The sequence below is a fragment of the Cyanistes caeruleus genome, chromosome 7, assembly GCF_971803275.1.
Source record: "Cyanistes caeruleus chromosome 7, bCyaCae1.hap1.1, whole genome shotgun sequence".
Classification (NCBI taxonomy): Eukaryota; Metazoa; Chordata; class Aves; order Passeriformes; family Paridae; genus Cyanistes; species Cyanistes caeruleus.
Genome location: NC_141707.1, coordinates 24,467,673 through 24,486,545, shown reverse-complemented (window position 1 = coordinate 24,486,545; position 18,873 = coordinate 24,467,673). Strand labels below are relative to the sequence as shown.

Here is an 18,873-nt window from a genome sequence, read left to right as displayed (position 1 = left end):
TGTCTCATCCCTGTGAGTATTCAAGGCCAGGCTGGTTGGGGCCTGAGCAACCTGGAATAGTGGAAGATAGCCCTGTCCATGGCAGGGAGATTGGAATGAAATAATCTTTAAGGTCTCTTCCAATACACATCATTCTATCATTCTATGATTTTACTATTCAAACTGTAGTTTCAAGACACTCTGAGAGACCCACATATACATATCACATGTATATTCATAAATTTTGTTCTGAGGCATTTTTGTTCTAAATTTATTAAAGAATGCAAATGCACACAGTAAAAACCAAAGACCGAGAAACAAAGAAGCATAATAGTATATGAATTAATCATAGCAGAAATAATAAATTATTAATGCCACCATGAAATGTTAAAAAAATATTTCTGTCAAACCATTGCATGGATTAACAGCAGTATGGTTTCATGGTTATTCTATCACTTCATGAGAGTAAGTGTAGAGCAGGGTTGTTACGTGCTTCACCAAGGCTCAAGTGACTATAGAGCTATGGAAAACATATGAACATGGAAAAGAACTAGGAGCTGTGCCTGATGCTTTCAAGAAGCACTGAACTCATACGATGAACATATTGCAAGTGCATGGACCAAATACAATATGCAAGTTATTCAGAAAATAGTAGACCTTTTTCACTTCTGCTAAAAAGTTGCAATATTTTTTGTGCTGTATATTTCCAAACAAACAGCAGATACGTGACTAATGTACACTCACAAAGAATATGTAACATATTCACAATCCAGGTAACACCTTTCATCTCAGACAGAAGTACTGCATATCCAGAAAATTTGAACAAAGAGCAATGTTTACAGGTGACAAAATATCAAAAAGAGGTATAAGGGCTTGGGTGAAACCCAACAGTTTTAAGGCAGATGGACACAGAGATCCGTGTGAAAAGTAGATGTGGAAGTTTGATGAGCGCAAAATTTAACAAATTAGATGGTACTTTGCTATGTCTCATGACCAAGCGTGCCTCATATGAAGTGTATGTATATTTAAATGGTGTAGTTATATTCAGTACTAAATACTGTTTTGTCATTGCTGCTTTTGCAACAGGTGAATTAAAGTAAATCTTGTACTAACAGGGTTAGATACTGCATAGCACCTCTCATGTTAAGAGAATTTCATAAACATTTAATAAAGTTCAAACTATAAATATATGTTTGTAATAAGTTCCAAATTACTTCGGGAACTTTAAAATAAACATTTATCTCATCCATAAAACATCTTGTGTGAAACTACGGAAGATGGTACCTGTTCAAATAAAATGTTCAAAAATTTATTTCTAGGAAATACTATATGACATGAAAAAATAATTTTTTCCCAATGTGTTGTTGCACTCACTCCAGCAGAAGTCCAATGCTAGGCACACAGCCCTGAGAACTGAGTGGATGATAACTCCTTCATCCTTAAGCCAGGAAGGATGTAGCAAATCAAGCAACACATCAGTTCCTCATATGCTGAGAGACACGAATATCTACTATGAATAGTGATTTAAGAAACTCACTGTATAAAGCATATTCAACACCAAAATATTAAATTACATGAAAATGTAAAGAAGAAATTGAACCAGGATAATTGTATTGTAAACATTATCATAGCTGGTGGATAAAAGGGAAGGAATTTGGAACATCTGTCTCTTTAGATCTAATCCAAATATACAATAAAATGTCTTCCTTTTAAGAAATAGTTTTGAACTAATTTTCAGATCTTTATCAACAAGGCTTTTAACAGTATTGGACAGGAAAAACTTGGAAAAGAAAAGAAATGAGAAGCATGAATCAGACTTCTAAGCTAAAGCCATATTCTTGTAATTGTTTTCGTCCTGACCTTAAATCTGAATGATAGAGCACTCAAAATGAGGTAGTATTGCTTCAGTTTTAAAATTATTTTAATAGATTTTATAGAACTGTCTTCTCTTGAAGTAGCCTCTCCTGTATCTCTTTTCTCCTGTGTATTAGTTCTATTGAAGCTGCCAAGCTATAACTAGCAAGTACATCTCTTTCCTTTTCCTCTCTGTTCATACCATTACCATGAGACAACCACAGACTGGACCTCCTAAGGAGATTTCTGAATCTAAAACCAACTAAAAATAAATATTACACGAGTATTAATGAACAAATGGAATTTAAATTAACATTGACTCTCTGATACTAGGCATTACCTAATTCCCCAGAAGACTATGATGCACTTTCATATTTCAGTTATCTTGATGATTGTCTTCCTTATGCAGACAGGAACAATTAAGATTACACCAGTATGAAAGAAAGCTGAAGTGCTCTTGATTTGGTGCAAACACATCATTACATAAGGCTTTAATGTATCAGCATTACAAGGTATTTTTACATGTAAATGATATTTTTACGTGTCTTTCAAAGGACTGCTTTCAAAGCTACTGAAGAACATCTCCTGAAATACTAATGGTGGAGTGTTAATAATACTTGCCTTCTTGTCTTACTCCCTTTATCTTTATTAAAGTCTTTAAAATTATCTAATATGACTATTTGTATACAACACTGAACACTAAAACGTTCTCTGTGAGACAGTTTGTAGTAAAATTATGAGGTCTTATATAGAAGGGTTTTTTTTTTTATTATTTTTTTTACTATGTCCACATATTCACCAAGTGTAATTTTAGGTAGATATTGAAACAGAACTTTTGTTATTAGTGGTGCAACCTGAAAATTCAAATCTTACTGGAGTGTATTCTAATATTTTTTTTTGCTCCAGATATCAATCTATCACTATATGAAGGTTGTTTGAGAGCAATGAGACTTTCTGGGAGTGCTAAGTGCCTTGCTGAGGCCATGAAGTGACAAATTTTCATACAGTTATCAAAAAATTATATACATCATATTCAGCTAAACATATTTACATACACAGCAACCCAAAATCTTCAAATGGTTAAAGAAAGCTATGCATGTCCAGTGGTTAAAACAGAAAAAACAGACTTTTTTGCCTGTTAAATAAAATTGTTTAGGTTTCAGGGAAATAATATTTATTGGATATTACTATCAAACAAGACTCTTTCACAAAAATTGAATATATATAATATCTCTAACCTATAATTCAATTTTATTAAGCTAGATATTAAAAGACAGGAAGTATTTTTATAGTTCATTTTCCATGAAAATATTAAGAAATGGCATAATAATCTTAAACCCCAGGAGCCTTTTCCTGCCAGTCAGTATATAATTACTTTTACATTGGTGGATAATGCATTGTCAGAGCAACACTTAGAAACACATAGATTTACTGAGAGCACTTTATTGATCTGTAAAAATTAAATTAGAAATATACAAATTATTAAAGAAGATATTTACAAAGAAGATATTGACTTTTTTTTTAGCAAAAGCTAATGACAGAATATGTATTAAAAGTTATTTAAAATTCACTATATTATTTCAGAAGACAGCAAATGTTATCCTTCAACATTCTAATGAGTTTGTGAGTTATTCATTGCTCTTCTGACAACACTAAGCTGCTGACAAGCATTTATATGTCTGAAAATAAATTTCTTATAAGGGTTTAAATTATTGTGTGCTATTTTCTATCATCTGTTCATAGCATGACAATAAAATAAGCAGATTTTGTGCTTGTTGATGTTATCCTTCTTATAATATTTACGAAAAAAGTATTTTTCATTATTATACATTTTGACTGGTTTTCTAGTTAAATACTTTGATTGGATAAAGAAAAGCATAATAGCTCTAAGAATTTCTGAAGTGTATGGAGTGATAATGAAGTATCTACATTCACAGTTTGGTTCTATGATTACAGTACTTACTGACATAGCTGTCAGGAGTACAGGTGAAAGGAAGAAAAGGTCCTTATGCATATCTTCATATTTAACTTTAACTTTCAGCTTCATGGTAAATAATTTTTTCCATAATATGCAAAATAAGCAAACTTTAGTTTCTAGAAAATCTGCATTTTGTAATTGGATCCCATAGTGTTTAAAAATGTATGAACTGCAATTGAAACTGTTCACTCTGGTAGAGAGAAAAGCTTACTTTAGAAATTATCATCTTCCCTGTGGCTCTCCTCGTTTGTGCCTAATGAGCAAATCCCAAACTTTTTCACTTAAAGGAGATATTTAGTCTTAGCATTCTGCCCAGGTTGCCCAAGTTCCTCTCTCAACACACTTTTAGGAAAGTTAAGTGCATTACCCAAACTTCTATAAAATTTAGCCATCAATATTTTAAGCAAAAAGCCATTTGGCAAGGGTAAATGGAACAGACTGCATACATAGATGCAAACAATCTGATGATACAAATGGTATTTCATTAGTAAAACTAACCTATAAAAGCATGATCCAGATTTCTAGGGCCACACATTCAATTTATTCTGGTTAGGCACAGAAAAAGTGTGGATTTATGACCATGGAGAAGCGGGGACACAAACTCGCCTTTGCTCAGCCAGTAGCTGGATCTTACATTAGACACTTTATTGTTTTACAGTGCAAAAGCTTATTTTAGTTTTGGGAATTGTGAAAAGACATGGTATGATCTTCATGATGATTCTTCACTAAACACTCTGGTATTTCAACAGAAACAGTAACAAAACAAAAATAGCACAGAATTAGTGAGACAAAAGTAAGTCCTTGAGAAGTTCTACCTTGCCCGTGTTATGCTAAATTAAGCCCATGTTTAGGAGAGAACAGGAATGGGTTTGGCATCAGTCAGCAGGCAGTGAGAAATTGTATTGTATCACTTGTTTTTCTTGGGTCTTTGTTCCCTGTGTCTCTCTGCCTTCCTTTTTCTCTCCCTCTCTCCTTTTGTTTACAATTGCTAATAGTATTAGTATTACTCCTGATTTTCCCCTCCATCCCACTGAGGCAGGAAGGACAGGAGCAGCTACTGTAAGACACTTTGTTACCAACTGGGATTAAACTCTGACAACCAGGGAGATACGGGAATTTTTTTTGGTGCTACTGCAGGCACTGGAAGCTCAATCCAGTGGAAAAAATGCCTAGAATAGAATCCTGCAAGCCTTAATGTTCATTGTTTTCTAGATATATTGACTAATTTATCACACTGTGCAAACTGCAGTTTCCTTTCCTTACTGGATATTGTGGGTGGAAAGAAGTGAGAAAACAGACAGCACGGTATATCTGGAAATAACTATCCTAGACAAAATTTATTTTTCAAGCTTTTTTTTTTTTTTTTTTTGAAAAAAAAGAGGGCTACAGCCTGCATCCTATCCTAACAAAATTTGTCAGAATAAATTAGCTAGCCTCTAACAAGTTCTGCAGAGAATGGTTATAAACCACAGGTTCTGATTTTTTGCTCAATTCCAAACCCAGAAACTAACAGCATTCAAGACTAAAATGCAGCAAAAGGTATTATTCTGCTTTGGTTATAGTCTTCCATCTGTAACTCACCTACAAACCCAGTGAAACTAAACTTCCTTGAACAGAACAAATTGGCACAAATATGAGGCCATATCATTCAGCAGTTCTTTTGCTTCAAAAGACAGGTTTCTTCATAATTAATAGAATTCATTTAGAAGGTAGAACATTTTCAAAGAAGATGGATACTTGGAATAGAAAAAAATGCAAAGCTGTGAAATGAAGAACTTTTCTTTCCATTTAATAAACGTTTCCCATTTATTAGTAGTAGTATATCCAGCAGTCTGCCTGAAGCTGAACGTACCATATCAGCTTCCAAGATACTGAGTAGTTACTGGAATTTCTGTATTTAAAAAGATGCTGCCTTAATGTAAAACTGACAATTCTTTGAGCGAAAAAAAATAATTTTTTATGCTTGTAATAAAACCTAAAGTATCTTAAGGACAATTTCATTGTGTGCTACAATGCAAGATTTATTCAATTGTCAAAGGAAAACAGACTTACCTAAGGTAAATCAAATATCAAGAAGAAGAAACTCTGAGTTTTCTATGTACTACAAATATCAGCTAAATATTCATACAATTTTAGTACTTTATTTCAAATAGATTTTTATTTTAAAGAATATTTTTACACTTTAGATGGTGTTGGAGATTGAATGTTACAATTTATGGCTTAAACATCTTCATGAAGGATTTTGCCTATTATAGCAAAACTGTATTATAGCAAAACGAAAGCTGCAGAGAAGACCACCATGCCCTGAATAGGCCTTCTGACTGAGGTCCAGAGCTACTCCTTGATGAAGACGGTGACTCAGGTCTGGGCTGGGGGGGAAGAATACATTCACAGCTGGATCAAGCTTTGCACCTTTGGAGTGGAGACCACAGCCCCAGGGCTATCAGCTGCCAGGTTCACACAGACCCTTACACCAAAGGGTGGGGGGGGAGGAGAGGTTTTGGATGTGTGGTGAAAAAGACTCCGGCCAGAGGCAGTCGACACCCATCTTCTGTTTTGCAGAGCTCAGCTGTGGGGCTCTTTCACCCCAGGAAAAGCTGCATCCACATGAAGGACAGCAGAAGGGTGTCATGGCTCATCAAAGGCCCCCCCAAAGGGGTCCCCAGACCCTGCACCAGAGCAGTGCAGCATGATGCAACAGATCCACAGTGTTGCAAGGCACAATTTCAAACTGGGCCCCTCGGGGGAGGTACCTGGGCATTGTCACCTGGCCCAAACATACATCAATCCACTGGATTCTATACTTTTTTGGTTCAGCTGTGGTGTCTAGAGGGAACTCTCATCTCCAAGAAGACCAGATGGAGGGGGACAACAAGGCATGTTTAGAACACTGGGAAGGGTTATATTTTCCCATCTAACCCCTGTCACTCTCTCCCCATGCCCCTACACACCACGTAAAATTCTTTCTGTCTTTCCATCTTTCTCTCTTTCCCTCTCTCTCTCTTTGCCTCTTTTAATATTAAATAAAATATACCAAATATTTTTTTGGTTCCAACATCTAACCTTGTCTGGTTTTTTGGGTATTTTTGAAACTTCTCTCAGTCTGACCCATGTTATTCACAGCAGCTTAGTTTCCCTCACTCTTCTGTGTTTAAAGTGGTTCATAACAGATGGCCTGAACTAGTCACTTTTAATAAATACTTCCTAGAGATTTTTGTTGTGCTATGCTCATTAATTTTATGTTCAGTAACACCAATGCCACCCATAAAGCTCAATAAACACTTTGAAAATACATTTTTCCACATTTATTAACTCTATCTCTTAAATATATCTATTTCATAAACATAATGTTTGGAAAGAACCTCTGATTTTGGATTCATACATCTGAGCCCTGATTTTTCCCCTACTGTGATTATATAGGTATTTCAATATAATTTAAGGAGTGTTCCTCCTTCCCCCCTGCCCCCCATTCCCTTTTTCTTTTTTCCTTTTGTAAAAAACATTAACTCTGAGATATTGAAATATTCTATGTTTGCCCTTCTCTATTGATTACAAGTTACTTGTTACCAGTTGATTACTGGTTACAAGCTGAAAGCATTATTGAAGTTCTAACAAATGACAGGTAATAGATGAGAAAACCTTCTCATTCAGCTTATTAATTTTGAGGGCATTCAGAATTCATCAAACAACACACTATGCTGACTGGGGTTAATGGTCTTTGCTTTTTCTTACTATTTCTACTAGTTGGAAAAAAGTGCTAAACCCTATCAAACCATAACCAGAAAATATTTTCCTCAGCTGCCAGTACATCAAAAACAACTAATCCACAAGCTTTTTTCCTCCCCGCTGCCCAAGCCAAAAGAATAATAACCTCATTGCTATTTCTCATTAATATGCTTAAGGATCTCATTTATAATTAGTGTTAGAACATAACTGCTTTATAATCATCATACTACCTGCAAATTGCAGAAGCTCTATGCTCTTTAAAATTTAGTTTATTCATCAATTTCTTTCATTAGTGATGTGTGGGAGAGTACAAATTTCCTTGAAAAAATTAATCATTAGATTACCCACAAAATTTTCAGTTTATGTAGTAGCTAGTATTATATAAAAAGAGAAAATAATTTAAATTGTTAGCCGACCACACTTGCCTTTTCTTTTTCCTGAGGAAAATGACTCTTAGTAGGTGTGACTATATAATTTCAGGTAAATTGCCTGTCCAGGCTATAGCATTTTGTGGTTAGATCCAACATTTTTCCTACAGTATGTACATGTGAGGTGCCTGGCACTAGAGAAGAGTTCAGAATCCAGACCATTTGAGGGTAAGGGCACTTAGAGAGGGAGGGAGTCCTGAGTCTGAGTCAGTGGTGCCCAGGGTTATTTTTGTGGCTTTTTAAACAGATGGTCATTTATGTAAGATGAGTAATAGTCAAATTACTCTGGAACTACAACCCATGACTACCTCTTTCTAAGAGGTTGTCCTGAAAGTTGGCTACACCAGTGGTGTATTAGAAAAATAGTAGCTTTTTTGTGACCCATGAGATCCACAGCATTCTGCCCTCTTCCCTTCTTCTTTCCCCATGTCAGCTGCTATTGCTGTCTATCTCAGGGAAAATATATACTTATGCTCTCCTAAAGATAGAAACCGTCCTGAGTTAACATGGTAACCATCAGACCCTGATCTAACTTTGCAGTTGTGCTGTTTTGCCTAGGAGGTTGGGTTAGATGGCCTCTAGAGGTCTCTTCCACACTACATTTTTGTACGGTTCTAAGGTTACATGAAAGAGGGATGATGACTTCTTTCATAGCTGTTTTAAGGCAATTCTAACTGCATGTGTGAAAGCCATTATTTCAGACTGTGCATGCCAAATGCATCAGAGGATCTCACAGCTCTTTGGGTCTTAGTGGGGCTTGACTTGCAGTTCATGATGAGACTGTTCTGGTGGGTGTCAAAACTGTTGGTTTCAGCAGAGTAACTTACCAAGTTTAGAAACTTCCAAGGTCAATCCACCATGAAGTGGGAGTTTGAGTGTTTATAGCTCTAGACCAGAGAAATGAGGCTTGCCTAAATGCTGCCAGCACCTTGGTTTCAATAAGCTTTGCTTCCTTTGTACAGTATTTGTTCTTATACCCAAATCCTTATTATCAGAAAAAATTACAGTGCAGTCTGAAAGTCTATTTTGTCCCACTCCTTAGCATCAAAAGACAAATGTTGCTTTGGTAAATGATATCAACAAAGGTCATATGCTTCTTTCCATGTGAGCATCAGGGCAGTAAAACCAAAGAGATCACACAAAACATTGATACTCAAAACTGCAACTCATAGAAGACAGTGGATACTTTTTCCCAACGAAGCAAAATCAGGTAATCCCCTTTTCAGAAGAGTAGCTCTTGGGGGAAGGACATGGACTAATTAAGGATGCATCCAGGTTACATGCTGCAAAGCAGCTGGGCTTTCCGACTGCTCCATTTCTACCATATGTTGAGAAACCTTCTCAAAACACTGCAGCAGTTCAGATGCCTGAACCTATTCAGCCGTCACAAAGAGAAGAGGCTCTATTGCAAGAAAGGAATATTTTATCTTGCACAGTTTTGAAACTCGTTTTTATTACTTGGTGCAACAGCAATTAATTGTAATGAAAATACTATGGATTTTTTTCTCAAACTGATCAAGACACTGGACTTTATTTTCTGGTTCCACGCACTTGGAATAGCTATTTGCTCTGGTGCAAAAGATACTACTTTCCAGTTTTGGTGACACTTTGGCAGAGGTTTAAATGGCCAGACTGGGACTGAGGTATTTTTACTAGTTTTCACCATGGTTTCTTTGCATTTCATTGTTTCACAGAATGTGTCACACCTAAATTACAATGAAATTACACACATTTATACTATTTCTATAATTACATTTATAGTAATTACAAAGCCTAATTATTTAATTACAAAAAAAGATGAAATTCTATTGCATGGGTGTGCAAAGTATTATTGTAAAGAAAGGGAATGATTCCTGTATAAACTTTGTCAATTCAGAAATAACAGGAAAAAGAAGATTCTCACTTCAGAGTTAATTTAAATTTTCCATACATTAACTAGGAAATGTCATCCCTGCTTACACCCTAATTTCACTATTATATGTATATCTTGCTCTGTAACTGGAAGGCATCAACACTGCTTCCCCTTTATTCAGAATTTTCTATGTTATGCAGAATGCAAAATGAACAGCCTTGAAATGTTGTGTGTATGTGAGTTATTGCAGGATGACACACTGTGTCAGCTGAATCAGACTGCTGAAAATGTATAGATCAATAATTTGGTTTATTTTTAGGTCTTATATTGCCCCTCTCTGTCCTAAATGCTGGTAGTCTTCTTTTAGCCTGAAAACCTGAAGGTCAGTTTGAAGTCATGATCATATAATAGTTCTTTTTATATCAACAGCTTTATTTGCCGTGGGAGGATATTGTTGCTTACTTCCTAATCTTTTGGGGAACTAAATAGAGTCTAGCCAGATTACAGAAACATGGAGTGAAACTACATGGTCTATCACTTCATACATGGTTGTCCCCATCCTCTCCCCCACCCCTCCCCCCCGCCTTTCACTGGCAGCTCTATTTTCAGAAGATTTGTGGGTGTTCAGCATGTCTGCAAATCAGATCACAATATTCTGTGTAGCCTGTCAAGGTATATATTTATCATTTCATCAGTCATATGACCATTTTGGGTATATATATGTTTCCTAGAGGTGGGTGGATAATGAAACTGTTTTGAAAACTCTTATTACAAGAAGTTAAAATATTACAGAGTTTTACCTTCTTGTATATCATTTATTGAGACAAATCATGAACAACAGACACATATTGGGCCTTTCAACCACATTCTGTATTCCTCCAGACTGATGAATTTCAAGGAGATAAATGATCTCTGAACACTAGTGATCAAAAGCAACAAAACAGTTTTTCTTAACACAATAAAGAGACCAGTTTAATTAACTGGGACATTTATTTGTTGACACTATTAGGTTATTCAGGAATTAGAAAAAACTATTAGAGCATTCAGGAATTCTCTCTTTTCTTTAAAAATAAAGCACAGATACTGACTGTTCTAGTCTTCACGAGTCTGTTTACAAGAGAGTTCACAACTTTGCATCAGTGGAAACTGGATGTCTAAAAAGCTTTACAATAAATCAGTATTTAAACAAAAGATTAAGTTCCTGTTGTATCTTTCCACATTGTAATTTTAAGGCCAGAAGTCCTCTTTATGAATTCATAAAAAATGTTATGGGACAGATGTCAGACTTTTGCCCTACTGCATTCTTTAATAAAAGTCTACTTTTTGTGCCTCTAGGAAAACTTGTCTCTTTCTAACCATCAGTGTTAGGACCCCAACTGAACCTGTCAGTACAAAAGAGCACAGAAATTGCACTGTCCTCCTGAACAGACTCTAAAAACAGAAATAATGGAAAAAAGTAAGTTGAGATTCTTCTAGAAGAGAGTGACATTAACACCATTGGAGATTATAATCAAAACCATTTTTTCTAAAGTGGAATGGAAATGTAAACTTAATTTAGTCACAAATATCTGCACTGGAATATAACAATGCCAGTTTATCAATCAGGGCTATCTGGCAGCTACACCTGGACTAATTCTCTGAGTGAAAGTCAATGTTATGCAGAAACAAGCATCCAAAAGATGCTATGCTTCTTGGCATAACACAAGGAGTTATGATCAGTGAAGCCTCAGGTGAAAATCCAGGCAAAACAATCAGGGAACCTTCTTTATCAGGACCATTACATGAGCAGTACTTCACTGCAAGCTGTATCTTAAGGTAATTCTCATCTGTACATAATGTCCTGAACCCTCCTGTTAAGTAGAAAAACGGTATTGGAAGGTTTCTTGCTATAGAATGTACAACCTAGACAACCTATAACCTTCTCTTCAAGTATAAACCACTGTCCCACAGCATCTCCTCTTTCTTCTAAAATGATTTTCTAAACTTTATTCTACCTTCTATTTCTAATTTATTCCACTAAAATCTTTCTACTAAAGTATCTTGCTCCTCTTTAAATGTTATCTCAAAGCACATGAATTCCTCTAAACACAGTGGCCAACAACTGTTCTATTTACTTTATTCATTATTCTTCCTCTCCCTTCTGAAGGTGGCTATGTGCCATCCTTTCCTTTTTCACGCCCTTCAAGACCTGAATCACATCTCCAGCTTGTGGATATTAAAGAAGTTTATACACTGTTGTCTTTGGAAAGAACTTGATGCATCCTGTGATGGTGATACTTGATTTGTTATTACTGATACATGAGAGAGAATCCAGGCTGCATGATCCAACAGGGAATCTCACTGATACTTTCGTGTGGTGCCTAACAGACCAGTGTGCATCTCTCTTTGAGTTTCACAAGGAGGAGTCACAGGAGTGGAATTGTCAGACTATAACAGCAGGATCAAATTTCTCAGCAAAACTGGGGAAAGGGAGAAAGAAAATAAGAACTACAAAGGGATAGATGGATGTATGTATGTTTGAATGGTACAATAGGTGGCTGAGAGAAGCCTTTCATGTCATCAAGTCCTGCAATCCCAGAAAATACAGCATGTTATGCATCCCTTCACTACATTTCTCAGGCTCTTTCTAGCAACACTTGGAATTGCTGCCCTTACCTCTTTTATTAGAAGATTTTTTCAGAATGTCACAACTCTGATTAAGGGTGAACTTTAAACTTACCATGGTTGTTTCGTACTCATTTGCTCTTTTACTGATATTGCCCCATAGATTAAATAGGTCACATTGCTCTCTGTGTATTTATGATGCTGTTCGACAGATTTCCTTATTAGAGATTGTGCCAGCATGAACATATTTTAACTACCTCATCTAACATTTCCACCATATTATATTCTCAACACTGTGCTCAAATCTTCCAAGTCCACTTTTGCACTGTTCTGCTGATAGATACATAATGGATCTATGGCCTAGGAAAAGATTTACAAAGAAATTTATTGTCAGACATGAAGCAGAAGCTTTAAAGAGCTTCAAAGAGTCTTATAAAATATATTGAAATCACTGGGAATAGAAACATAAACAGGAATAAAGCTAGCCACCTTAATCTTCTAAATTTCTATTTCTAATCTAATTAATGAATCTCTAATAAACTATCTCCTTGACCATTGTAATACTATAGACCTACATTAATTTATACCTCCCAGGAGTTTCTACCTATACCTAATTCTAGCATTTAGGATGCAGCAGCAACTAAAAATATTGGTAAGTGAATGCAATAACAGAAAAAGCAGCAGCTGCAGGGAACTATTTCCAATTATAATGAATGATTTGGCATCAAAGTTTGCTATGAAAATTGTACTATGCACAGTGGTTGAGATTGTTCTAGAAAAGGACATAAACCAATGTCAAATTAAACTGGAAGACTTTTGTGAAGTGTAAAGATTTTATAGAGCAAATTTCAAACTTAACTTTGAATTTATAAAGTATCATTTTTCATGGAAAGATTAGCTGATCCATGCCATTTCCATTGGACTTTTTGTAAAATCAAAATTCTTTGGAGAATAAACATAGATTTAAAATAAATTTCTGCCCCTTCCCCCTCCCCCCACCCCCCACCCCATATTCTGACCTCAAGAGCATCACTAGTACATAGAAACTCAGTGCTCTGGCACTAATTATTCTGTCAGAATTTAAAAAAAAAAGCCAAAAACAAAACAAAGAAAAAGAAAAAGGAAAAAAACCACACTAAGCCTAAAAAACCTACCTTGCCTCATGCTTATATAACTTATAAAAATTAGTCTTTTTTATGTAACTTGACTTTCTGCCATATTATCTATGAAAAGATTTCTATATATAACAACTATGAATAATTTAAACCATTTCAAAATGGATCCAGAAGAGATTATATCTTTCAAAACTGACCACAGAAGAAAGGACAATGGTTGCAGATTCAAGCTAGCTAGTAAAGACAAATATATGAAAGATAAAAATCCAATTACTTTTTAGGCACTAACTGATCTCAAAATAGAAATGATAGAACTTTTATCTCTATTTCTCTAGGAGGGTGTACAATACATTCCTTTTTATATCTATTAAAGGGAATAGGAGCATGGACACTGGCAAAGCACCAGTGTAGAGAAGCCACAGTCTGGTGAGCACGTGGGGACATGATTTAGTTGTGGACTTGTCAGTGCTGGGTTAATGGTTGGACTTAATGGTCTTAAATTCTATCATTCTACAATTCTAAGTCAAAAGCTACTCTGCAAGATCTTCCTTATGGAATATCTATCTGCATTCTACTACAAAGCACTTACCTCTTTCAGTCTGTCTGGGCCTTTAAGGGCCAACCTTCTGCTTACTAACCCAATAAAACTTATTTGGGATACTGTTATCTATTGCTATTTTTTTTCCAGTATGTTCCACATTGCTAGCCTATCCCAGTCACTCTCCATATAAGGTGTAACACAAATGTAAAAATATTGAAATTAGATGAAAAGTTCTATTGACTTCACAGGGCAATGCATCTGTCTTAGAGTAAAGAAACATGATATCTTAAATTATTTTCACTTTTGTTTCAATTATATGCCTTGTTCATGAGATAAATCATACATATAGTCCAAAGGTATCTGGTTTTCATTTTGACACCTTTATGTATGCACAGATGTGGAAAAGATACCCACAAGAAAGAGCATTATGAAAAGCCTAAGAACTTGAACAGAAATTATGAGCTATAATTGTTATACAGTGGTACAATCACCTACCATTTGTTATCATGTTGTGCCTTACACTCATCTGCATTTCATAATGCTGAGAAAAATTATGAAGAATGAAACTAACATTTATGAATGACAGGAATCACCACAATTAATGGTTGTATTTGGGTGCATACTACATTTCTTTTCCATGAAAAAAAAGAGCTGAAAAGTTCTGTTTGTTAGCAGTATCATCTAATGTTGTAGACTATCTCATAAGCAACTGAATTGAAGGTAAATGACATAATTTTTTAAAGCCTTCAAATTATCCTGGAGATAGCCAAACCACTCATTAAAAGTGTAAGATATTATCAAATACACTGAAAAAAAATTAAAAATGAACTAAAATAATATGCATTACCTTACCTGTGTAACCTTTTCTGTTACATTGTGCGTTCGGTCTTTCACCTTAGGTGCAATAATTGCTTTCTCCGAAGAAGGAGGAGATGAAGATTTTTTTTCACTTTTGATATCTGAAAAGTTCAGTGTGAGTTGAGGAATTTTGTTGATTGTACTGTATTTGTTGAGATTCGAATCCGACGTGGATCCCAACAGACTGGACTTGATATGATTAAAAGGCCCTAAAAAATTGGAACACATATTTAGTATCTGGGAAATGAAGAGAAATAAATTATCATTAATGCTTAGGTGGGATATGTTAAAAGGGTGATTAAAAACTATTTTTCAGTATACTCCTTGTTAATAATAAAAACTATCTACATTTAAAAAATAACTCTATTGCTAGTAAGGTTCAAATCTAATATTGCCTATAAATATGACATTTCCTTTACATATAACCCTCAATATATTTTTAAAGTTGATGTATTCAAAATTGCATAGTGCATCTATCCTCACTTGTTCTCATGTTACTGGGAATGCTGCTGTGCTCTTATTATAGTTCTGGCTGAATATAAAGACTATATGCTCATTTGTTTATAAGAGCAGAAATAGGACTCATGATTATATAAGAGTGACTGGAATTAGTGAAGGCTCTATTATCACATCCCTACCTTGCTTATGCTCATGACCAAATTCAAAGAAACTGGAAAATTGAGTAGACTCTCAAAATATGTTTCTTCACGTGTCATTGCTAACAAAATATTGGAAACTATAGGGATACTCATAGGTAGAATATTAACAGTATATATAACCTTATACTATTTTAGTGCATCATGACAAAAATACAGAATTTTCATACTTCATGAGGTGCATATCCTTTATATATCCTTCCATATTCTTTTCATTATTGGACAGAGTTGTTTGAACAAGAAAGCAATATAAATGATCAGAATACTTGTTTTGTACTGTCATAAGGTTCATTGGGAAGCCAAAAGTATTCATTGCAAGGAAAAGTTGCTTTTGAGAACAATATTGGAAAAAAGAACTATAAAGATGTTTAGACAGTGAGAGCTAAATCCACTTAGGGATTTAAGAAAAAAATCCAGGCCTTGCAGTCAGTAATAATGTCCATAAAGTGTGGGATTGAAGGGTGTTTCTTAGACCCACATGAGAACCTTATTTAAGGTTGCCTTAATTCTATTAAGGGTGTCAGTGTGATGCTTTTCTCTCTTTCTTCTTTTTGCGGTTTTCTTTTGTTTTCCTGAGAGGAAAACAAGAATGCGTGTGTTGATTCAGGAACAGTCAATGGGATAGGACTAGGCCTATGGAATAAATTGCAAAGTCACCAGTGGAACAGCTGATTTTATTTGCAATGTGAGAATGAATGAAATTCAAAGCAACCAGCTGCTTGGGGATGGCTCTGGGGAAATGCTTCATGCTGTGCTGATTTATTTTTTTTTTTGAAAAATTCTTTAAGTGAGGGTTGATTTTTCATCACACCTGGCTTCAAGTGCTTGCTGAAGAAGCAGACATTTAATTTTCTTCTGAAGCTTATAAGGATTTACACAGGTTTTCTATCTCCTTAAATCATGATAATTGTATGTTAATCTGGGCCACAAATAGAAAATCTCTATTACTCCATTTCAAATTTTGCCACAGTGCAAAAAGGAATTTAAGATGACAAGGGAGGGCATGATGCTCTAGACTAAAAGTTTGGGTGCAAAAAAGAATTTGTGCCTGAGTTCTCTAACCATTAAACGATAAAACAGTCCTTTTTCTTCTACTGTATTTTTTTTTTTTTTTTGTGGAACAGCTTCATTGGAAAAGAGAAGAACCTGCACCTTTCACCTGCAAGGAATGTTAAAAAAGCCTGGTACTGAGGATACCACCAAGGGATTGTGATACTATACTTAAATGCCTTTTGGCCCAGTTGGTACCTGAATCTATCTTTCACATCATCTATATGAGTAAACTAAAAATTAGTCTTCAAAATATATCAGGGCACACAAAATCTCCTCATGAATCAGTGAAGTGACTAATGTGGCTATTGTACATGTGGTCAGACTGCAGATTTTCAGTCCTGCTTCCCTATTTTAGCAATAGTTTCTGAGTGTCGAATCAGTTCAGTAAGCAGATATCAAGTTAAAACCATTTGTCAGATTAACAACATTCTTGATACCTTAGGAATTCAAAAGTAAGAGAAAACTAAGATAGTTTAGGCAAACCTGCTATTAAATAGTAGGCAAGATTTTGTTATGTTAGTAACTTTACAGATGCTTAAATTGCATTGAACTTTTGGTTTCTGGGATTTACATCTTTTATTGCTTTCATTCCAAAAGGGATTACTCTCTCTTTTGCTGATACTCGTGCCCTAGAACATGATACTAGGCTTAAATTCATGCACATGAGAATAAAACCTTGCTTCTTTTACCCCACCTTCTTTTGCTTTAGAGAGTGGTGAAAGGTATAATGCACCTCATTGACAATGGTAATTGATTGAAAGACTTAACTATTAGCTTAAAGAAAGATTGAAAGACTAAGTATTAGCTTAAGTACAGCCTTGGCAGAAATTGAGCTGGTACTTGACAGCTAGTGGACCATTGCTATATTTTCATAACAGGAAGCAGAAAAGGAAGGCCATAACAAATCACAATCACAACTGATACTAATTGGCACCCTGACTGACAGTTTCAACGGAGAGGCAGAGAATTGAATAAGCAGGGAGAATGAATTGCTTCTGCCTAGCCTAAAAAGGAGAATATTGCAGGTTAAGTTTGAGCTCCCCATTTTTATGGTAGGATTTCATCATCCTTGCTTATACAATGCATTGAGAAATGATTTCACTCTCCTGAGCTGCCAATTCATCATCTTTCACCAGCAGTAACATTTCTAAAAGTTATTGTACAGCACAGAAACTGCATGTTTTTAACCCAAGATTTTGCCAACATAAACATGAAGCAAATGAAATGATTTTGTAGTCCACAATTTTTTTTTACAGAATCTAGGTCATGCACTGCATGCAGTTTAGAGAGTTTTTACCAGGTACACACACTTTTTGCATCATGCATGAAGTAACAAATCAGTTTTCCCACAGATACAAATATGACAATTAAACTGAACACTATAGTAAGTAATCAGAAATGGAGGAAGTAATTTATGGATTATGTTCAAATTTCTCCTAAAACATGTAGCTCAATGCTGGTGAAAAGAAACAGTTTTGTAATTGCACTAAATATTACTTAAACATAAAATTGGCAATGAAGTTCATGCATGCACATTTTGATGCTACAGGAAGCTTGAAACCATACCCCCTGCCATCCAGGAACGTGAAACTAGTTTTAAAAAGACAAAAGAGGAGTAAGTGAAGATATTTCCACAAGGGTCCTGATTATCAGTTATTTAATGTTTGAGAGTTTTAACTGAAATCTAAGCATCTTGTAACAACAGTTCATTTGCTAATGTCCTCGTACAATCACACATCCTTTTACAGGTAAAACTGCTGGTAGCTTCAGCAGAAGTTTTGACTGCTTAGGGACAACAGCACTGAGTTACGTAACTATGATATGTTCTACTTCCCTCTCTTCCTTTTTTTGAATTAACAAATAATTAAGTTAAAAAGCTGCTTAACTATGCGTTCATTTTTTCTAGGGATTCATAGTTCGTGCTTTGAGACAAGAGTTCCAGGAATAACTACATGTTTAACAAATATAATTTATGTAATATACCTAGCCTTAGAGAGGTCAACATGAGAATGTTGCATTTGAACATTTGAACATTTCATACAGCAGACAAAGTAACATGCCAAAAAGTGTGGCTGATTGAAACACTGGAAGGTACAGTCTAGATGTATACTTTACCTGTGACATTGCGACCATTGTCTGGTTTTCAGCATAATAAAAGTGAAGAAAAAGAGAAAAAAGACAACTAAAATCTACATTGGAAAAAGCAGAAAATACAGCTTCAAAGTGTGC

At 35.2% G+C, this 18,873-nt stretch overlaps 1 protein-coding gene across 3 annotated transcripts in view; it reads right to left on the bottom strand.

The window, feature by feature from the left end:
• The window catches only part of KCNH7 (potassium voltage-gated channel subfamily H member 7), a 203,038-nt gene that overhangs the window by 44,649 nt on the left and 139,516 nt on the right, over positions 1 to 18,873 (bottom strand). The window contains exons 5-7 of one of the 3 annotated variants that reach the window (XM_023931107.2): positions 18,760 to 18,780; positions 18,211 to 18,234; positions 14,930 to 15,144 (exon numbers count right to left, since the gene is read on the bottom strand). In XM_023931107.2, the coding sequence (XP_023786875.2) occupies positions 14,930 to 15,144; positions 18,211 to 18,234; positions 18,760 to 18,780 (260 nt within the window). The remainder of the gene's footprint in view (positions 1 to 14,929; positions 15,145 to 18,210; positions 18,235 to 18,759; positions 18,781 to 18,873) is intronic. The other 2 variants (XM_023931108.2, XM_023931109.2) reach the window with 2 other exon arrangements.